Source organism: Schistocerca cancellata, chromosome 11 (assembly GCF_023864275.1).
Source record: "Schistocerca cancellata isolate TAMUIC-IGC-003103 chromosome 11, iqSchCanc2.1, whole genome shotgun sequence".
Taxonomy (NCBI): domain Eukaryota; kingdom Metazoa; phylum Arthropoda; class Insecta; order Orthoptera; family Acrididae; genus Schistocerca; species Schistocerca cancellata.
The window spans coordinates 102,290,757-102,304,672 of NC_064636.1; the positions used below are offsets into that span (position 1 = coordinate 102,290,757).

Sequence of the window (13,916 nt, forward strand, 5' to 3'; positions counted from 1 at the left end):
CTCTGGTCCCCCTACAGGAGCAGCCTGTGCTTCTACATGTAATTCCACACTCATCGTGTCTCGTTCACTTAGGTCTGCACTCAGATGGTCGAGAACCCATACCGTGTGTTCACCCACCGGCTTACACTGCAGGACATCCACAGCGGGTACCACAACTCTAGAGACCTCGCTACTACTATTCTGCGAAGAGAAGATAAACCACACCAACGTTGCCTTTAACATGTGGATAACTGAAAACCACTTTCTGTTACTTGGTAAGTAATTACATCTGGCTAATTTTTTAGAAATTAAATGCCATTATCTCACACACTCATTACAGATTCATACACGTCATGTAGTAATACGCTTATTCTCCTGTTGTTCATCAGCAGCATGACAAGTACCGCCTGCCTGCCACCATTAACTCTGCAGTCGACTGCCTTTCATCTGCAAACAGAACATCCCCTGCTCGAGAGCTGCCTTTGAGATGTAGGGATGTGTCATTCTTTCTTTAATTTGATAAAAATGATATCTACAAATTCCTGTACGGCATGTAGTTCATCTACACAGATGGGTTACTGCTGCTACGATGGCAGCTTATCAAGATTTAAGTGAGTCTTAACGCGGTGTTATAGTCGGCGCACCAGCGATGGGACACAGCAACTCCGAGGTAGCGATGAAGTGGGGATTTTCCGGGACGACCATTTCAGTGGTGTACCTACGATATCAGGATACAGGAAAACATCAAATCTCCGACATCGCTGCGGCCTAAAAAACATCCTGTAAGAACAGTAACATCAACGACTGAGGACAATCGTTCAACGTGACAGAAGTGCAATCCTTCCGCAAATTTCTGCAGATTGCAGTGCTGGGCCATCAGCAGGTGTCGGCGTGCCAACCACTCAACGAAAAATCATCGAAAAGGGGTTTCGGATGCGAAGCCCCACTCGTGTACCCTGGATGACTGCACGACACAAAGCTTTACGCCCGTCAACACCATCACTGGACTGTTGATGATTGGAAACACGTTGCCTGGTCGGACGAATCTCCTTCCACATTGTATCGAGTGGATGGAAGTGTACGGGTGTGGATACAACCACATGAATCTAAGGACCCTGAATTTCAGCAGGGGACTGTTCAAGCTGGTGGAGGCGCTGTAATGGTGTAGCTGGAGTGATACGGGACCCGTGACACGTCTAGATACGACCCTGACAGGTGACAAGTACGTAACCATCCTGTCTGGTCACCTGCGTCCATTCACGTCCGTTGTGCACAACGACGGACTTGGGCAATTCCAGCAGGACAATGCGACATTCCGCACGTCCAGATATGCTACAGAGTGGCTCCAGGAACACTCTTCTGATTTTAAACACTTCCGCCGGCTGTCAAACTTGCAGCTTACTGTTCAGAGGAGATCTCCACCCCCTCGTTCTCTTACGGATTTACGGACAGCCCTGCAGGATTCATGGTGTCAGTTCCCTCCAGCACTACTTCAGATATTAGGCGAGTCCATACCACGCCGTGTTGCGGCACTTCTGCATAAAATATGTCGACTTGAACAGCAGATTATACGTGTGTGTCTGTAGGTTTACATCTACTCCTTTTCCTGAAACTGTTCCTCTAGCTTTAGACTTATCTAATACGACTGTAGGGCAAGAGTTATTCGGATTGCGTTTATTACATGCTGCGTCACTAATCAATGTAACTGGAGATCCATAGTCAGTTACCGCGGTGGAATTACGTGAGTCAATTGGTATGTTGATAATCGCACGATACACGTTCTTTTGTGGCTGTTCTTTTCCCTGCAATAACGTGTCTATTATATCTTCCAACGTGATAAACGTTCTGTTACTGTGTTCATATTGTAAAAATGTGCAAACTGATTAAATCCTCAACCTAACTATTGATTTACTAAATAAAAAGAAAGTGGTCCTCGTGTGTTAATGCTCCTGTTGGTGAAATGATCCCTGTCCGTTGACGATTTTCGTAGCAAACAGATCCTGGAATGAAAATATCTCACCTCGTAATGTAATTGTTTTGCAAGTAGTGTCGCCTACTCGCTCATAAATTATTGTGCAGAACGCTTCGTCCATTTCGTGCTCAGGTGAACGCCAAGTAAAGTTACAAATGTTGTTTACAAATGTGCTCAGGTGTACTCAGAATACGTTACATTTCGTTTGAAAGAAGTGTGCACAAATGAAGAAAATGGTTACATTGATGGCATTATTTTTTGTCGTTATGCTGCACAAAATCTCGTGAGACTTGTTGTGATTATATTGTCTTTTAGTCGCAGCAAGTATGTATCGAAGCAATGTCTTTTCGTGGTTTTCACACACGCAGCTGTTGGCCTGAGAGTACACAGCACGCTATGCGGCACATGTTGGAGTGTCTTCCAGCACTAGTGACGTTGTAACGCCTCACCAGGTGAGAGCGTCGTATCGTGACTGTGTGGGGGGCGGCTGAGGGCAGACTTGGTGCACTCCGTACGTGTCAGTGACAAACCCAGTGACAACTCAGAGCCAGACCGCTCACAAAAGGTACCTCCGTGTCACTTTTAACAAAATGTCTGTCAAGTCACCAAAAATCACGATAATCGATGCGGCATGTCGTGGTAAAGGAAACGTTAATAATACCTCCAACTTTCTCACAGTCCAGAGAATAACTATACTCGAGTCCACGAATGTGCCGCTTTCACAAAGTACGTATATTCTGTTACGATACAGTGAAACAAAATAAAGCTAAGACCTTTATACTGTGCGAGAGAAAAGGAACATTAAAATTTAGTTATCATTACATGTACAATGCATTGTGAAAATATCGATAGGCAAACATTGTTATCAGTCTTCTTACATTTTACACGTGCATGAGTCGACCACTCGTGTCGTTATGCAAGAGTACAATAGTGATTTCTGCACAGTGTATGTTTTTACATACTTGAGTACACTCGTGGAAGGATACAGCCTAAGGGGAAGGACAGGAGAGAAATGTGAACAATATTTTACTGCTGTAGAGGAAAAAAAGAAATTATCACATTTGTCTGTCATCTGTCAGTCATAAAACATAAAGCAAATGAAAATGTATTCCGAAAACTTTAACTTATGCACACGCCAATTACTTATAATTACCCCAAATGCAAAATTTAAGTAGTGTCAAGACGAGTACTTAATGTCTGTGAACAAGTAAAGTCAACGTGCAGAATGAAAATAAATAGGAAATTCTCTCTTTCCGATGAAGTCGATTAACTATAGGCGAAAACCGATGAAGTCCATTAACTATAGGCGAAAAACAATGGGAAATGATATTATCCTGTGAATGAGAAGAAAACCGATTAGCTCAAGCAAAGTCACAAATCGATCAAAGCAAGTACATGGCATGGCAATAAGGGTCTTCAATCCTTCACGTTGCCGTTCACAAAAAGATGCATTCTGCTGAATGAAAGCGTTTATCTTTCCGTAACTTCATAGCCTTTTGCAACACCTTGTCACAGGCCGTTAGAAATAGCAGTCGTCAGAGATACGCAGCAAAACACAATCAACAAATCACGCACCAAGGCTAAAAACATCATGTAGTCCCTAACAACTTCTAGCATCAATATGCCACACTTCATATAAATCATAAACGCCTGCATAATAGTCATAAAAAGTTCGCTATCCTCACTTCCTACTATTTCATCACATCTTCAATATAAAATTCCATAATTCATTGCTACACATACTTCATCTATAATTAATCCTTGTCTTCACTTCACATACGACATCTATAGTAAATCTCTTACAGTCAGTGAAGAAACCCTGATTGTACCTCCGTGTTAGAGTATCTCATTGGAAGACGCTGAAATTAAATATCTTCTCCGATAGTTGACAATACGTGTCGTACCTGTGCAAATAAATGTACTCTACCTGTTTTCTCAGTACTATCTGGAATCCGTTACTGCATACTTCTGTACGTTATCCTGTAAGAGAAAATGCATTACGACGAGCAAAATTCGATGTTATTGTCTCTCATGTTGCTTTTATCTTCTGTGATGCCTTTTCTTCCTCGAAAAACTCATTGCTGTCTTCTTTTACGTAACCTTTGCTTGTAATTTGATGTATTCTAAAGATCGGGGTCAGTTATGTTAGAACATGACGTGGTATATGCTCTGTAACAATCATTGTATCGGTTACATAAAAGTCGTAAGGCAGTGAAAATAGACGTACGAAATGGCTTGTACTTATAGTACTGTATCAGGAAAAATATTATTTTTGTCATTTACGTGCGAATGAAAGAAAACCCATAGAAACAACTTCACTACTGTGTACAAACGGTTGACGTCATAAGAAAATGAAATACATGTTGTCAGAACGTAATTGTTATATGTCGGTGTGGTGCTGTCATCATTAAGGAGTAGGAAGTCAACCAATTATTTAGTGAACGGTTTTATATTGGTGATGTGATGAAGACCTCTCGAAGCTTTCGTTGTGAGTGTTTCAAGATGTCCTGCGTTCGGAAGTGGGATTCGTCGAGTCCGAAATTGTCCGTTATAAAGTAATACAAATTTCTGACACCTGTTCTTTGCTTTACCAGATAATGGATGTGCCCGAACTAAAACTGTTTGTCGAACTTGGGATATTCCAGTGTGATTTACCTTCTTTTGTAGCATTTCCTCTTCTCAGCTGCGTCTTTTGAATTAGCCATTGCAATGTCAATGAGTTCACGATGACGTAGACGCTGTGACTTGGGGCAAGAAACAAGTTCTTTTATTTTGACCGGCAGATTTTTATTCTTCAAAACTAAATGTAGCGAGAGCAAAGTTGAATCAGTAGGAAGTGTATTAACGGTGTGCTGAAAAATCTGTCCCATTCAGTGTGTTGTTTGGACCGTCTGTTGGTGCTTAAAAGCTGCCAACCTTGTCTTTGATTACTCATCTGCACTGTCGGCCGCCTGCCCTCGATCAAACGGAGCTCGCAGAGCAGAGCAGCGCCGGCCGGCTAGAGGCCGCTGCCCGGCGTGCCGCCACCTTGGGGACTTGCGCCTACGCCGTGGCAGCGTAGCTGTCGATACCACAATTTTTACTACATTAACAGTGTTAAAATTTCGTGATAATAACGGAAGAGAAAAAGGTTGTTATCTAATGTCGTATTACCGAGACCTTGGTGAGTGTCTCTGCTGTTTCTTTGCGATAGTCTATCGTTAACTGAAGACCACGGCATCCGCCTCTTGCTGACACACTGTGGTGACGTCATAACACCACCGCCACACACGCTGGCCCCGTTGCCTCTCACCGGAACAACAAGTCAACACTTTGAAGTCTGGGAACAAACAAACTGAAAGACATTTACTAAAAAATATCTTAATACACAACTAAATTAAATTACAATTTTTTATAAATAATTTGTATACGTAATTGGCTTTCGTGTGAAATGGTTCAAAGCATTCTGGCATGCAGAGCGCAACATCACACACTGGACAACAGTATGTTGTTTCTTCCCTTTCCCACACTCCAGTTTCTTTTTTAACTTTGTCACCACACGCTTTACACCATCTTCACGGCCTCGCTTTGCTCTCAGTTGGAGGAAATTTTCTTCCAAAATGTCGCCCAGTTAGTCTGTCGCCTGCAGTCGAAGGGTCCGCCCCTACTTGTTCCTTTCCAGCCACCTTGGCCAGTGTTTCTCCAGTTAACACACATGAGTTTATCTGGAGGACATGGTTGCCTGTGTAGCATTTTATATGTAACTGTTTACTATTCCCCAAATGAAAATTCTGTAGATAAGTCATATCTAGGACTTACCAACATGTTTTGTATTATTTACAGTCTGATATGTCACGTCAACGAATTATTTTTTTGAGTGATGTAGTGGCAATTACTAATTATTCTTACAAGTTTCCCTAGCAGCTCTCTTACAAGCGGAAGGAGTGCAGAGGTTCAGAGAGGTGACCACAATCACAACGCCTGTCACAATGCGTCCTCCCGGCTCTTTTTCTACATCCTTTAGGTACTGTGCTCGTGAAGAGTTACTCACCGCAAAAGGCGCAAAATCTGCATTACGAGACTCTGCACTTGGCGGGCGTATCGAATCCCTCTGCTGATTCTGTGATGCTGGCATCCTTTCTGCCTCCAGACGGCTGTCGCGCTGGACCTGTACCGCACGTTTTTGACAGCTCCGTCACTCTCTTAATAGTAACTGGTTCCAGAACAGAGGAGCTTTCCCTTCGCACAGCTAGGCCAACAAATTTAATTACCATCACTGTAAGGTACAGTGACTGTCACAATGTATCTGTGAAAATATATCATTTCAGAGATTCCAAATACGTAAATGAAGTCTAAACAATATAACTAATATTAACAATATTCAGGGCCAACATTTTAATCAGAGTAATTTGTTTTGGAGACTAATGACATATACAAATTATATTGAAATCGGCCAGCTCTCTCGCAGGCGAATTGTTCGATGTACTGACTAGCCTCTAATTCGCATAGTGTGGCGTGTGCTTCACATATACATATTTACCAAAAGATGTGGGACATCCTGATTAAAAAAATAATCCAATCGTGCATGTGTAACGTCAGTCCCGGACGGCGCGTAAATATTTAAGCGGAATGCCTCAGCGACAGAACATTCAATTGCACGTCTGCTGGGATAAAGTTGGACATTTTCAGGTGTAAACCCATCCCTTAAGCCGGCCGCGGTGGCCGTGCGGTTCTGGCGCTGCAGTCCGGAACCGCGGGACTGCTACGGTCGCAGCTTCGAATCCTTCCTCCGGGATGGATGTGTGTGATGTCCTTAGGTTAGTTAGGTGTAAGTAGGTCTAAGTTCTAGGGGACTTATGACCTAAGATGTTGAGTCCCATAGTGCTCAGAGCCATTTGAACCCATCCCTTAAAAGAACTCCCGTTGCCCTGTTGATTTCTGGATCGATAGTAATGACAGCTTGAAAGTCAGCGGATGTTCCTACACCTGTCATTGAGACTTGCTGCAACAATAATACATTACATGTATTAAATCATCCAGAGCACTAATTTTAACAGAGGTTGTTATCGAAATAATGTTTAGTGTTAGTACATAGTGGACTGCCATTAGACAGATGTAGCGTGCTGTGACGTCACTGCGAAACTGCTGGGAGGGCGAGAGAAAATATCTTTGTAATACTGGGACATTAAATGGCAGCCGGACACCGGTGTCTGCGATCATCACCGACTCTGAAATTGTTGAGTAAAAATGGAGCAGTAATCGCTAAACAGTATTACACATTTTATGCGGAAAGTGATGGTTCCGATTTAGTTTCGGCCCCCCTGTCGTGTGGCCGGTCTCTTCTCCGCCGCCGTGGTCGGAACGCCCCTACCGCCTGCTCCCGCCCCGCCGCTGCATCTGCGCATGCGCGGCTCTCTGCCGGATTCACTGCCCGCATTCCACGTCGCGCCCCCACCTGCGACTTTCCCCTCGGCGACTGCGCCGGCCGTTTGCGCGGGCAGTCTGACGCCTCCTGTTGCTGTTTACACGTGAATAACAGTGCTGTCAGCTTTTCTGCCTAAGAGACAAGACCGAATGTTTACACAGGCTTTCGTTACGTAGAGCGTAATGCAACATGTTACAGATATGTTGCTCTTTCCAGAACGAACTGTTACTTTGGCGTCATTTTTATCGATGAAATTCGGATCTCGGAAATTCCTTTGTTATCTCGTGATCTGGAGTGCGCAGACGCGCACTCAAATTAAAACAAGTGGCACGAACTCGTCGCTCTGTGAAACCGGGCTTGAAACGCATTTGGTCGGTACACACCTGCCTGAAGCGTATTTCACAATGCTCTTCCACTCCCTCCACTGATACCCGCGCTGTTGGTGCTGCAGAGGAAAGGAAAGCTGAAGCCTGTTTCTCGTCGCTCTTGCTAAGCACAATAATATTCCCTACTTATTTTCTATTTCTCTTTACGGTCGTATTCAGTGACACTGTAACGCTCTTGTCATAGCTGATTCCCCGTTCTACCCTAACAGATTCGAAAAGTTCCGGTCTATTTGTCACTTGAAAGTCTAAGATGCAGTCTTCACGACTCGTTTCTCAGATTAATGTCCCGAGGTGGTTTTTGAGTGAAGCACTTGGATCACTTTCTCACGATTCCCTGGCCCTGCCATCGCTCTCAGCCACCTATGTCGCCCACTGCAGAGGTGGCAGGTTAAAGGTTCCACCTAAAACTGTAACATGGCGAGGAAATGCACGCCAGATGTTCTCCAGTTTCTTACTTTCCATTCAGAGCTCTTAATAGACGAGTAGTCCAAAGATATTTCTCGTATCGCGACTGCAACAGGAAAAGGCCGGAACAGCTGTGGTACTCAAACAGTCCTCCGCTACACACCAGAATGTATCTGTGAAATTATCATTTCAGACTTTCCAAATCCCTAAATTATTTCAGAAAGGCGTTATCTTGTGAATCTTGGAGCAGTTTTGACACAAAGCGGGATGCGTTACATTTTATCTCTGTTTGCACTACAAATACGATAGCAGATCTGGTGCAGTTATTGTTTACAAGTCTGAAGATAAAGATTTACAGTATTCAGGACCAATATTTTAAATTCAGTTATCTGTTTTCCAGACAAATGGTATGTATAAATTACATTGAAAACGACCTCCTCTCTCGCAGGCGAATTGTTTGATGTACTGGCTAGCCTGGATTTTGCATCGTGTAGCATGTGCTTCGCATACTTCCATTCGAAATTTAATTTTTACAATAGTTCTGTCGCACTGGACTGAGATTTACGTATTTCGATATCAAAATAAATTTTAGCAATTTCTCAGATACCAACCACACACGTAGAAGCACTAGTTTAAATAAATGCGAACACATTTCAAAATATATGACGTCCGTTTCGACAGCGGATGTCTGGCGTGAGTGCTATTGTGTTTGACGATGTGAAGAACGCAGACGGAGTTCTGGGCTGTTTTCCGTCTGCTGACGCGTGCCATACCGTTCCAAAGTGCCGTAATAGCAGAGTGCAACAGGTGAATGGCGTTAGGCGCGATCCGAATTTTGGGGAGTCACCGTTTCTTTAGGACGCTCTAGCGCGGTCACCACTCGCCGTCAGAAAATCACTGCTGATTGCTGCATGTTGTAGAAGAGTTTGTCCAATTTAATTTTGTGTTGGGTTTTCAACTTTGAGAAACACGTAGTCTTTGTGAAATAAATGAAAATCGGAGAAAAGTGGGAAAATTTTGAGGCTTTCGTTGTGAAGTCGACATACTACAGGGCAGGAAGCACGAAATTTGGATTTAGGAGCCCAAAACATGTGATTGTGGAATCGCTGAGAAAAGATGTACTGCAGTTTGTTACCAATTGGTATTTTTGGTCATTGCACGTAGCGTCGCTCTGGATAGTTACTGCTAGATATTTTACGGTAGGTAACTTACTGTTTCCAGCAATTTGTGATCAGCAGTGTAATTGTACAGTAGTGGATTTCTTTTCCTGTGTATGCAGAGTGTATTACATTTATTTATGTTGAGGATCAACTGGCAGAGCCTGAAGTATTCATCAATGCCGTGGAGGTCACTCACCAAGTCAATACTGTCTCTGGCGCCGCTGCTTCCTCGTAGAGAATGTTGAGGATCTTCCGTGTGTAACGCCGCCACATGAGGGCCACAGAGGCTCTTGTTCAGAATTCAGTCTGCCACTTTGGTCACACATGCACGCACGGGTATGCGAAGTCTAATTGTATCACAGCAGAGAGGGGAATGAATGTTCCAAATGTGGTCTGCTTTCAAAACGTCTACAGAGACGGAAAAGTGTACTTTTTGAAAGTGATGTATATTTCCACTACTGGCTGCATGTCTCACGTAATTGAGTATAATTCCCTGAGAGATGGTAGTTTGTTCTGTAAGAGCAGCAAGTGAGGTGTGTGGGAGAGAAATGATTTTACGTGGTTCTTCAATTCTCTTTATTTGAAGGTGAGCTGGCAAGAAGGCTGCAGATGGTGTGAGCATGATGTGGTGTGAGCACTGCTACCAATGTGACATTGCAGTTAAGCACGAAAAGTACTTGTGCGGTGCATGCACAGAAGTGAATTCAGCGTGAAGTCGGAAGCGAAGATACATTCTAACTGAACAGCTTATATGGCAGTAATATGAGTATGGTGCAGTTCGCAGTGATGTAATGTAGCACCATAGACACTGCTAGCAAATAGTTTGCAGTAATTAGGTAATGTAGCGGACTGGTGGGAAGAAGTGACGTTATTGCGGTTGGGCGACATGTTACACAACAACCGGTATTCTCGCATTTGTGTCTTGGAAGAGATTAGGTGTTTAAGTTTCGAAATACAGGCGGTTGTGAGAGACGTCGGCTGTATTCTTGTAAGCTGTTTGAATACTGTATATGGGACGAGAAACACAAGACAGAGAGGGAGAGAGAAGTGGAGTTTATAAATGATGGAGTATTTTGCAATTGTTGCTGAGCTTTTGCAGAAATTGCTTGTGAAATTTTTTTACAGAGTGAATTCTGAAAAGGAAGGTTTGTCACGCTGGTTTACAGATATCTCCTGTTGTTGCAGTAGTTGTGGTGTTACTGGGGTACTTGTGTGGACTGCAAAAGGTAGAAATGAATAGAGAAAGTGATTTTTTTTTTCAATTTTTTATTTTAATATTATGTACAATGAAGTACAGCATGTCATTTCCTCTAGTGGCGCGTATTAACGCTCTGTTAGCATCTCGACGAGCTGCTGCCGGTTGTGCCGCCTGGCGTAGTCCAGGGGGGTGTTCCCCAAAACATCCGTCACCCCCCTGTCGGCTCCGGCCTGCAGCAACGCAGCCGCCGCTTCTGCGTGGCCAAAGCATGCCGCCCAGTGCAGCGGCGTCTGCCCCCCCAGAGTCCTGGCGTTGGGGTCGGACGCCGCAGAGAGCAGCAGCCGCACCACAGCCGCGTGGCCTCTCAGTGCAGCCCAGTGCAGGGCGGTCTCCCCGACCCCGCCCCCCGCCCCCACGTCCGCCCCAGCCGCGAGCAACAGCCGCACCTCCTCCACCGCCCCCTCCTTAGCCGCCTCTATCAGCCTCCTGCCTCGCTCCTCCTCAGAAAGGCTCCTGCACAAAACATCGACACACTTACTCTCTACTATCGAGACACACACACCAAATGAAAGAAACTGTCACGGCCGCAAAACTGCCAACAATTCTGAATACACTTCCACAAATCTAGAAATCTCGCTTCTGTGATACTGCTTAACCAGCGTATTACAGACAGATCCACAGCACTAGCCCATAATCAAAAACTTCAGCCATCTACCATTAAAAATAGGTGCACTCCATCTCTTAATAAATTCATTTGGCACATTTCCTCATAGTTCACTCCACAGATCCGCCTCCTTTCACCTCGGCATGCAGTTGCTACCCAATCCTTCATCTACATTCAAACACACCCCAAAACTACCTTCTCTGCGTACCAATCCCTTCAGTCAGTTAGGAAGAAAAGACTAGAAACTAAACGCATCTGCAAGTACTGAAATACAATTTCCTCACCAGACAGCTAAGTGATTCAGACCAGTAACATGGAAATTTCCTCACGTACCGACAAAAAATATAAAAGTCACTGCTTCGTACACAATAAGTCGGTCGACATATTTGAAATACAACAGGGGCACCAGGTCGGCTCTCCCTGACACACACACACACACACACACACACACACTCACTCACTCACTACCCGCTGCATAATAATCGTCACATGTGCTCATATAATCATGCATGCAACAAGAGATACATCCACTGGAACATTCATTTCCATCTGCTTACACACTTTGCAACCCACCATATGGTGTGTGGCAGAGGGTATCCTGCACAGCTACTATACTCAGTCATGTTAACTTTGTGCAACATTTTGCAATTTTTGAAAATTCTGGACACAAAATAAGTTACACATCGCTACAGGCAGCGTAACGCTTCACATTTATAGTTATAAAGGTGTTTGGAACTATGTTGCTCTCGAGAAAAATTTCTGTTTCAGTAGTAGTAGAAACACTTAAACCGTAACTTTAGACCACTCTGAAAAAAGTACTATATTTCCTGTATCTAATGCTATGCATAAATTAGATCATTCCAGAAAGAAATCTGGTGCCTGTAACAAATAGACAGTGTTGATTCATTATCGCATGTTCACTTACAAATATCAAAATACTTGTACAGATCTGGCATTGCTGAACTTTAACCAGTGTCGCGGGAACCTCTCCCCACAGCTGATGCAAGTTAAAGGCTAATCCCAAGCGAGAGAGCCAGTAAGAAGCTCCAAAGACAAGTGAAATACCAACTAGAAACTACAGAGGTAAGAAAACTGCTGCATTTAGTACAAAATAATCAATGTAGGTGGAGCAGCAACCATATGAAACAAAAGTAGTAACTGGTACACATAAAAAGTTATCCTAACCGACTGCAGTCATTTCCTCTTTCCGTTCTGCTCGCAAATTCAGCGAGGGAGAAACGACTGCCTGTGTGCCTCTGTACGAGCGACAGTGCCTCTCACCCTATCTTCACGCGCATTGTCTCAAGTGTACATTGACAGAACTAGAATTGTTCTGCAGTCAGCGTCAAAAAACAGTTCTCTAAATTTTCTCAATAATTCCTCGAAAAGAATATCGCCTTCCCTCCAGTGATTCCGATTCGAGTTCCTGAAGCTTCTGCGCAATACCTCTGCGCCACTCGAAACTACCGGTAGCAAATCTAGCAGCCCAGCTCTCAGTCCTATAGCTGTCTTCCTTTAATTCTACCTGTTGCCATTACCAAACACTCGAGCAGTACTCGAGAATAGGTCGCACCAGCTGCCTACGTGCAGCCTCATCTACAGGCCAACCACACTTTCCTAAAATTCTCCCAACAAACTAAAGTCGACCTCCCGCCTTCCCTACCACAGTCCTCTCACGCTTGTTCCATTTCATTTCGTATCACTTTGCGAACTTTCGCTCAGACATTTAAGCGACGCCTCTGTGTCTAGCGGAACACCTCTACTGCTGTACCTCAACATTACGTGTCTGTTTTTCCTACTCACCTGCACCAACTTACGTTTCTCTACATTTACAGATGGCTGCCATTCGTCACACCAACCAGAAATTTTGTCCAACTCGCCTTGTGTCCTCCTACACTCACTCAACGACGACATCTTACTGTACACTAGGGGACAGTCAGCAAATAGCTGCAGATACCTGTCCACCAGACCATTTATGTATACAGACAGTAACAGCGGCCCCACCACCCTTTTCTGCAGAACTCCTGCCTCTCGCTAACGCTCGCCACTGAGGACAACATACTGGGTTCTGTCACTTAAGAGCTGAGGTCCACTCACATACATGGGAACCTATTCCATACGTTTCTATCTCTTTCAACAGTCGACAGTAATCCACCGTGTGAAAAACTCTGTAGACATGTACGAATATGTTATTCGGAGGTGATGGATAAGCACACCACATCACAGGAAAATCTGCACAATGCAAAGAATTCCGGTCTTTGGGGTAAAAATGGCTCAGTCACCTCTATTGCAATCACGGATTGTATTAAAGAGTCGGCACAGAAAGAACTGGGGGCTAATGTTGCCCGTCTCAAAAAGAAAGGATTGTAGTTTACAGACAAGTCAGCCTTGCCGCTATTGGACGCATCAGAAAGGCGACCGAAAATAAACCACACAGTTTGCCAGAACCGCCAAGAAAGTGCACTACGAAATTTGGGGACTAAATCCGTCACTGCAGGCAGCTTCTCAAAATCGGTAATGTGATCAACTATAGGGACTTTGCTATAGCTAAAAGATAGTGCTGACATTACACAAATTAGTTGTTGCCGTAAAAACAAAAAAAATTATTTTCCTTGGAAGAAAGCTGTTTAGCGTAAGACACTGCATGAAATGCAACTTACTTGCAACAGACCTCTAAGTAAAGGAAAGGTCCCTCTAGAGAGAAGTCATTACTGACTGGCGATGCAAATACTTGATACAAGTCAGGAT

The 13,916-nt window shown here is 44.0% G+C and overlaps 2 protein-coding genes across 2 annotated transcripts in view; both read right to left on the reverse strand.

Annotated features, from left to right (window-relative positions):
• The window catches only part of LOC126108273 (uncharacterized), a 271,988-nt gene that overhangs the window by 114,477 nt on the left and 143,595 nt on the right, over positions 1-13,916 (reverse strand). The window lies entirely within an intron of this gene.
• The window catches only part of LOC126108888 (TD and POZ domain-containing protein 1-like), a 33,216-nt gene continuing 29,927 nt past the window's right edge, over positions 10,628-13,916 (reverse strand). The window contains exon 4 of the mRNA XM_049914250.1: positions 10,628-11,017. Coding sequence (XP_049770207.1) covers positions 10,630-11,017 — 388 coding nt within the window. The 3' untranslated portion in view covers positions 10,628-10,629. The remainder of the gene's footprint in view (positions 11,018-13,916) is intronic.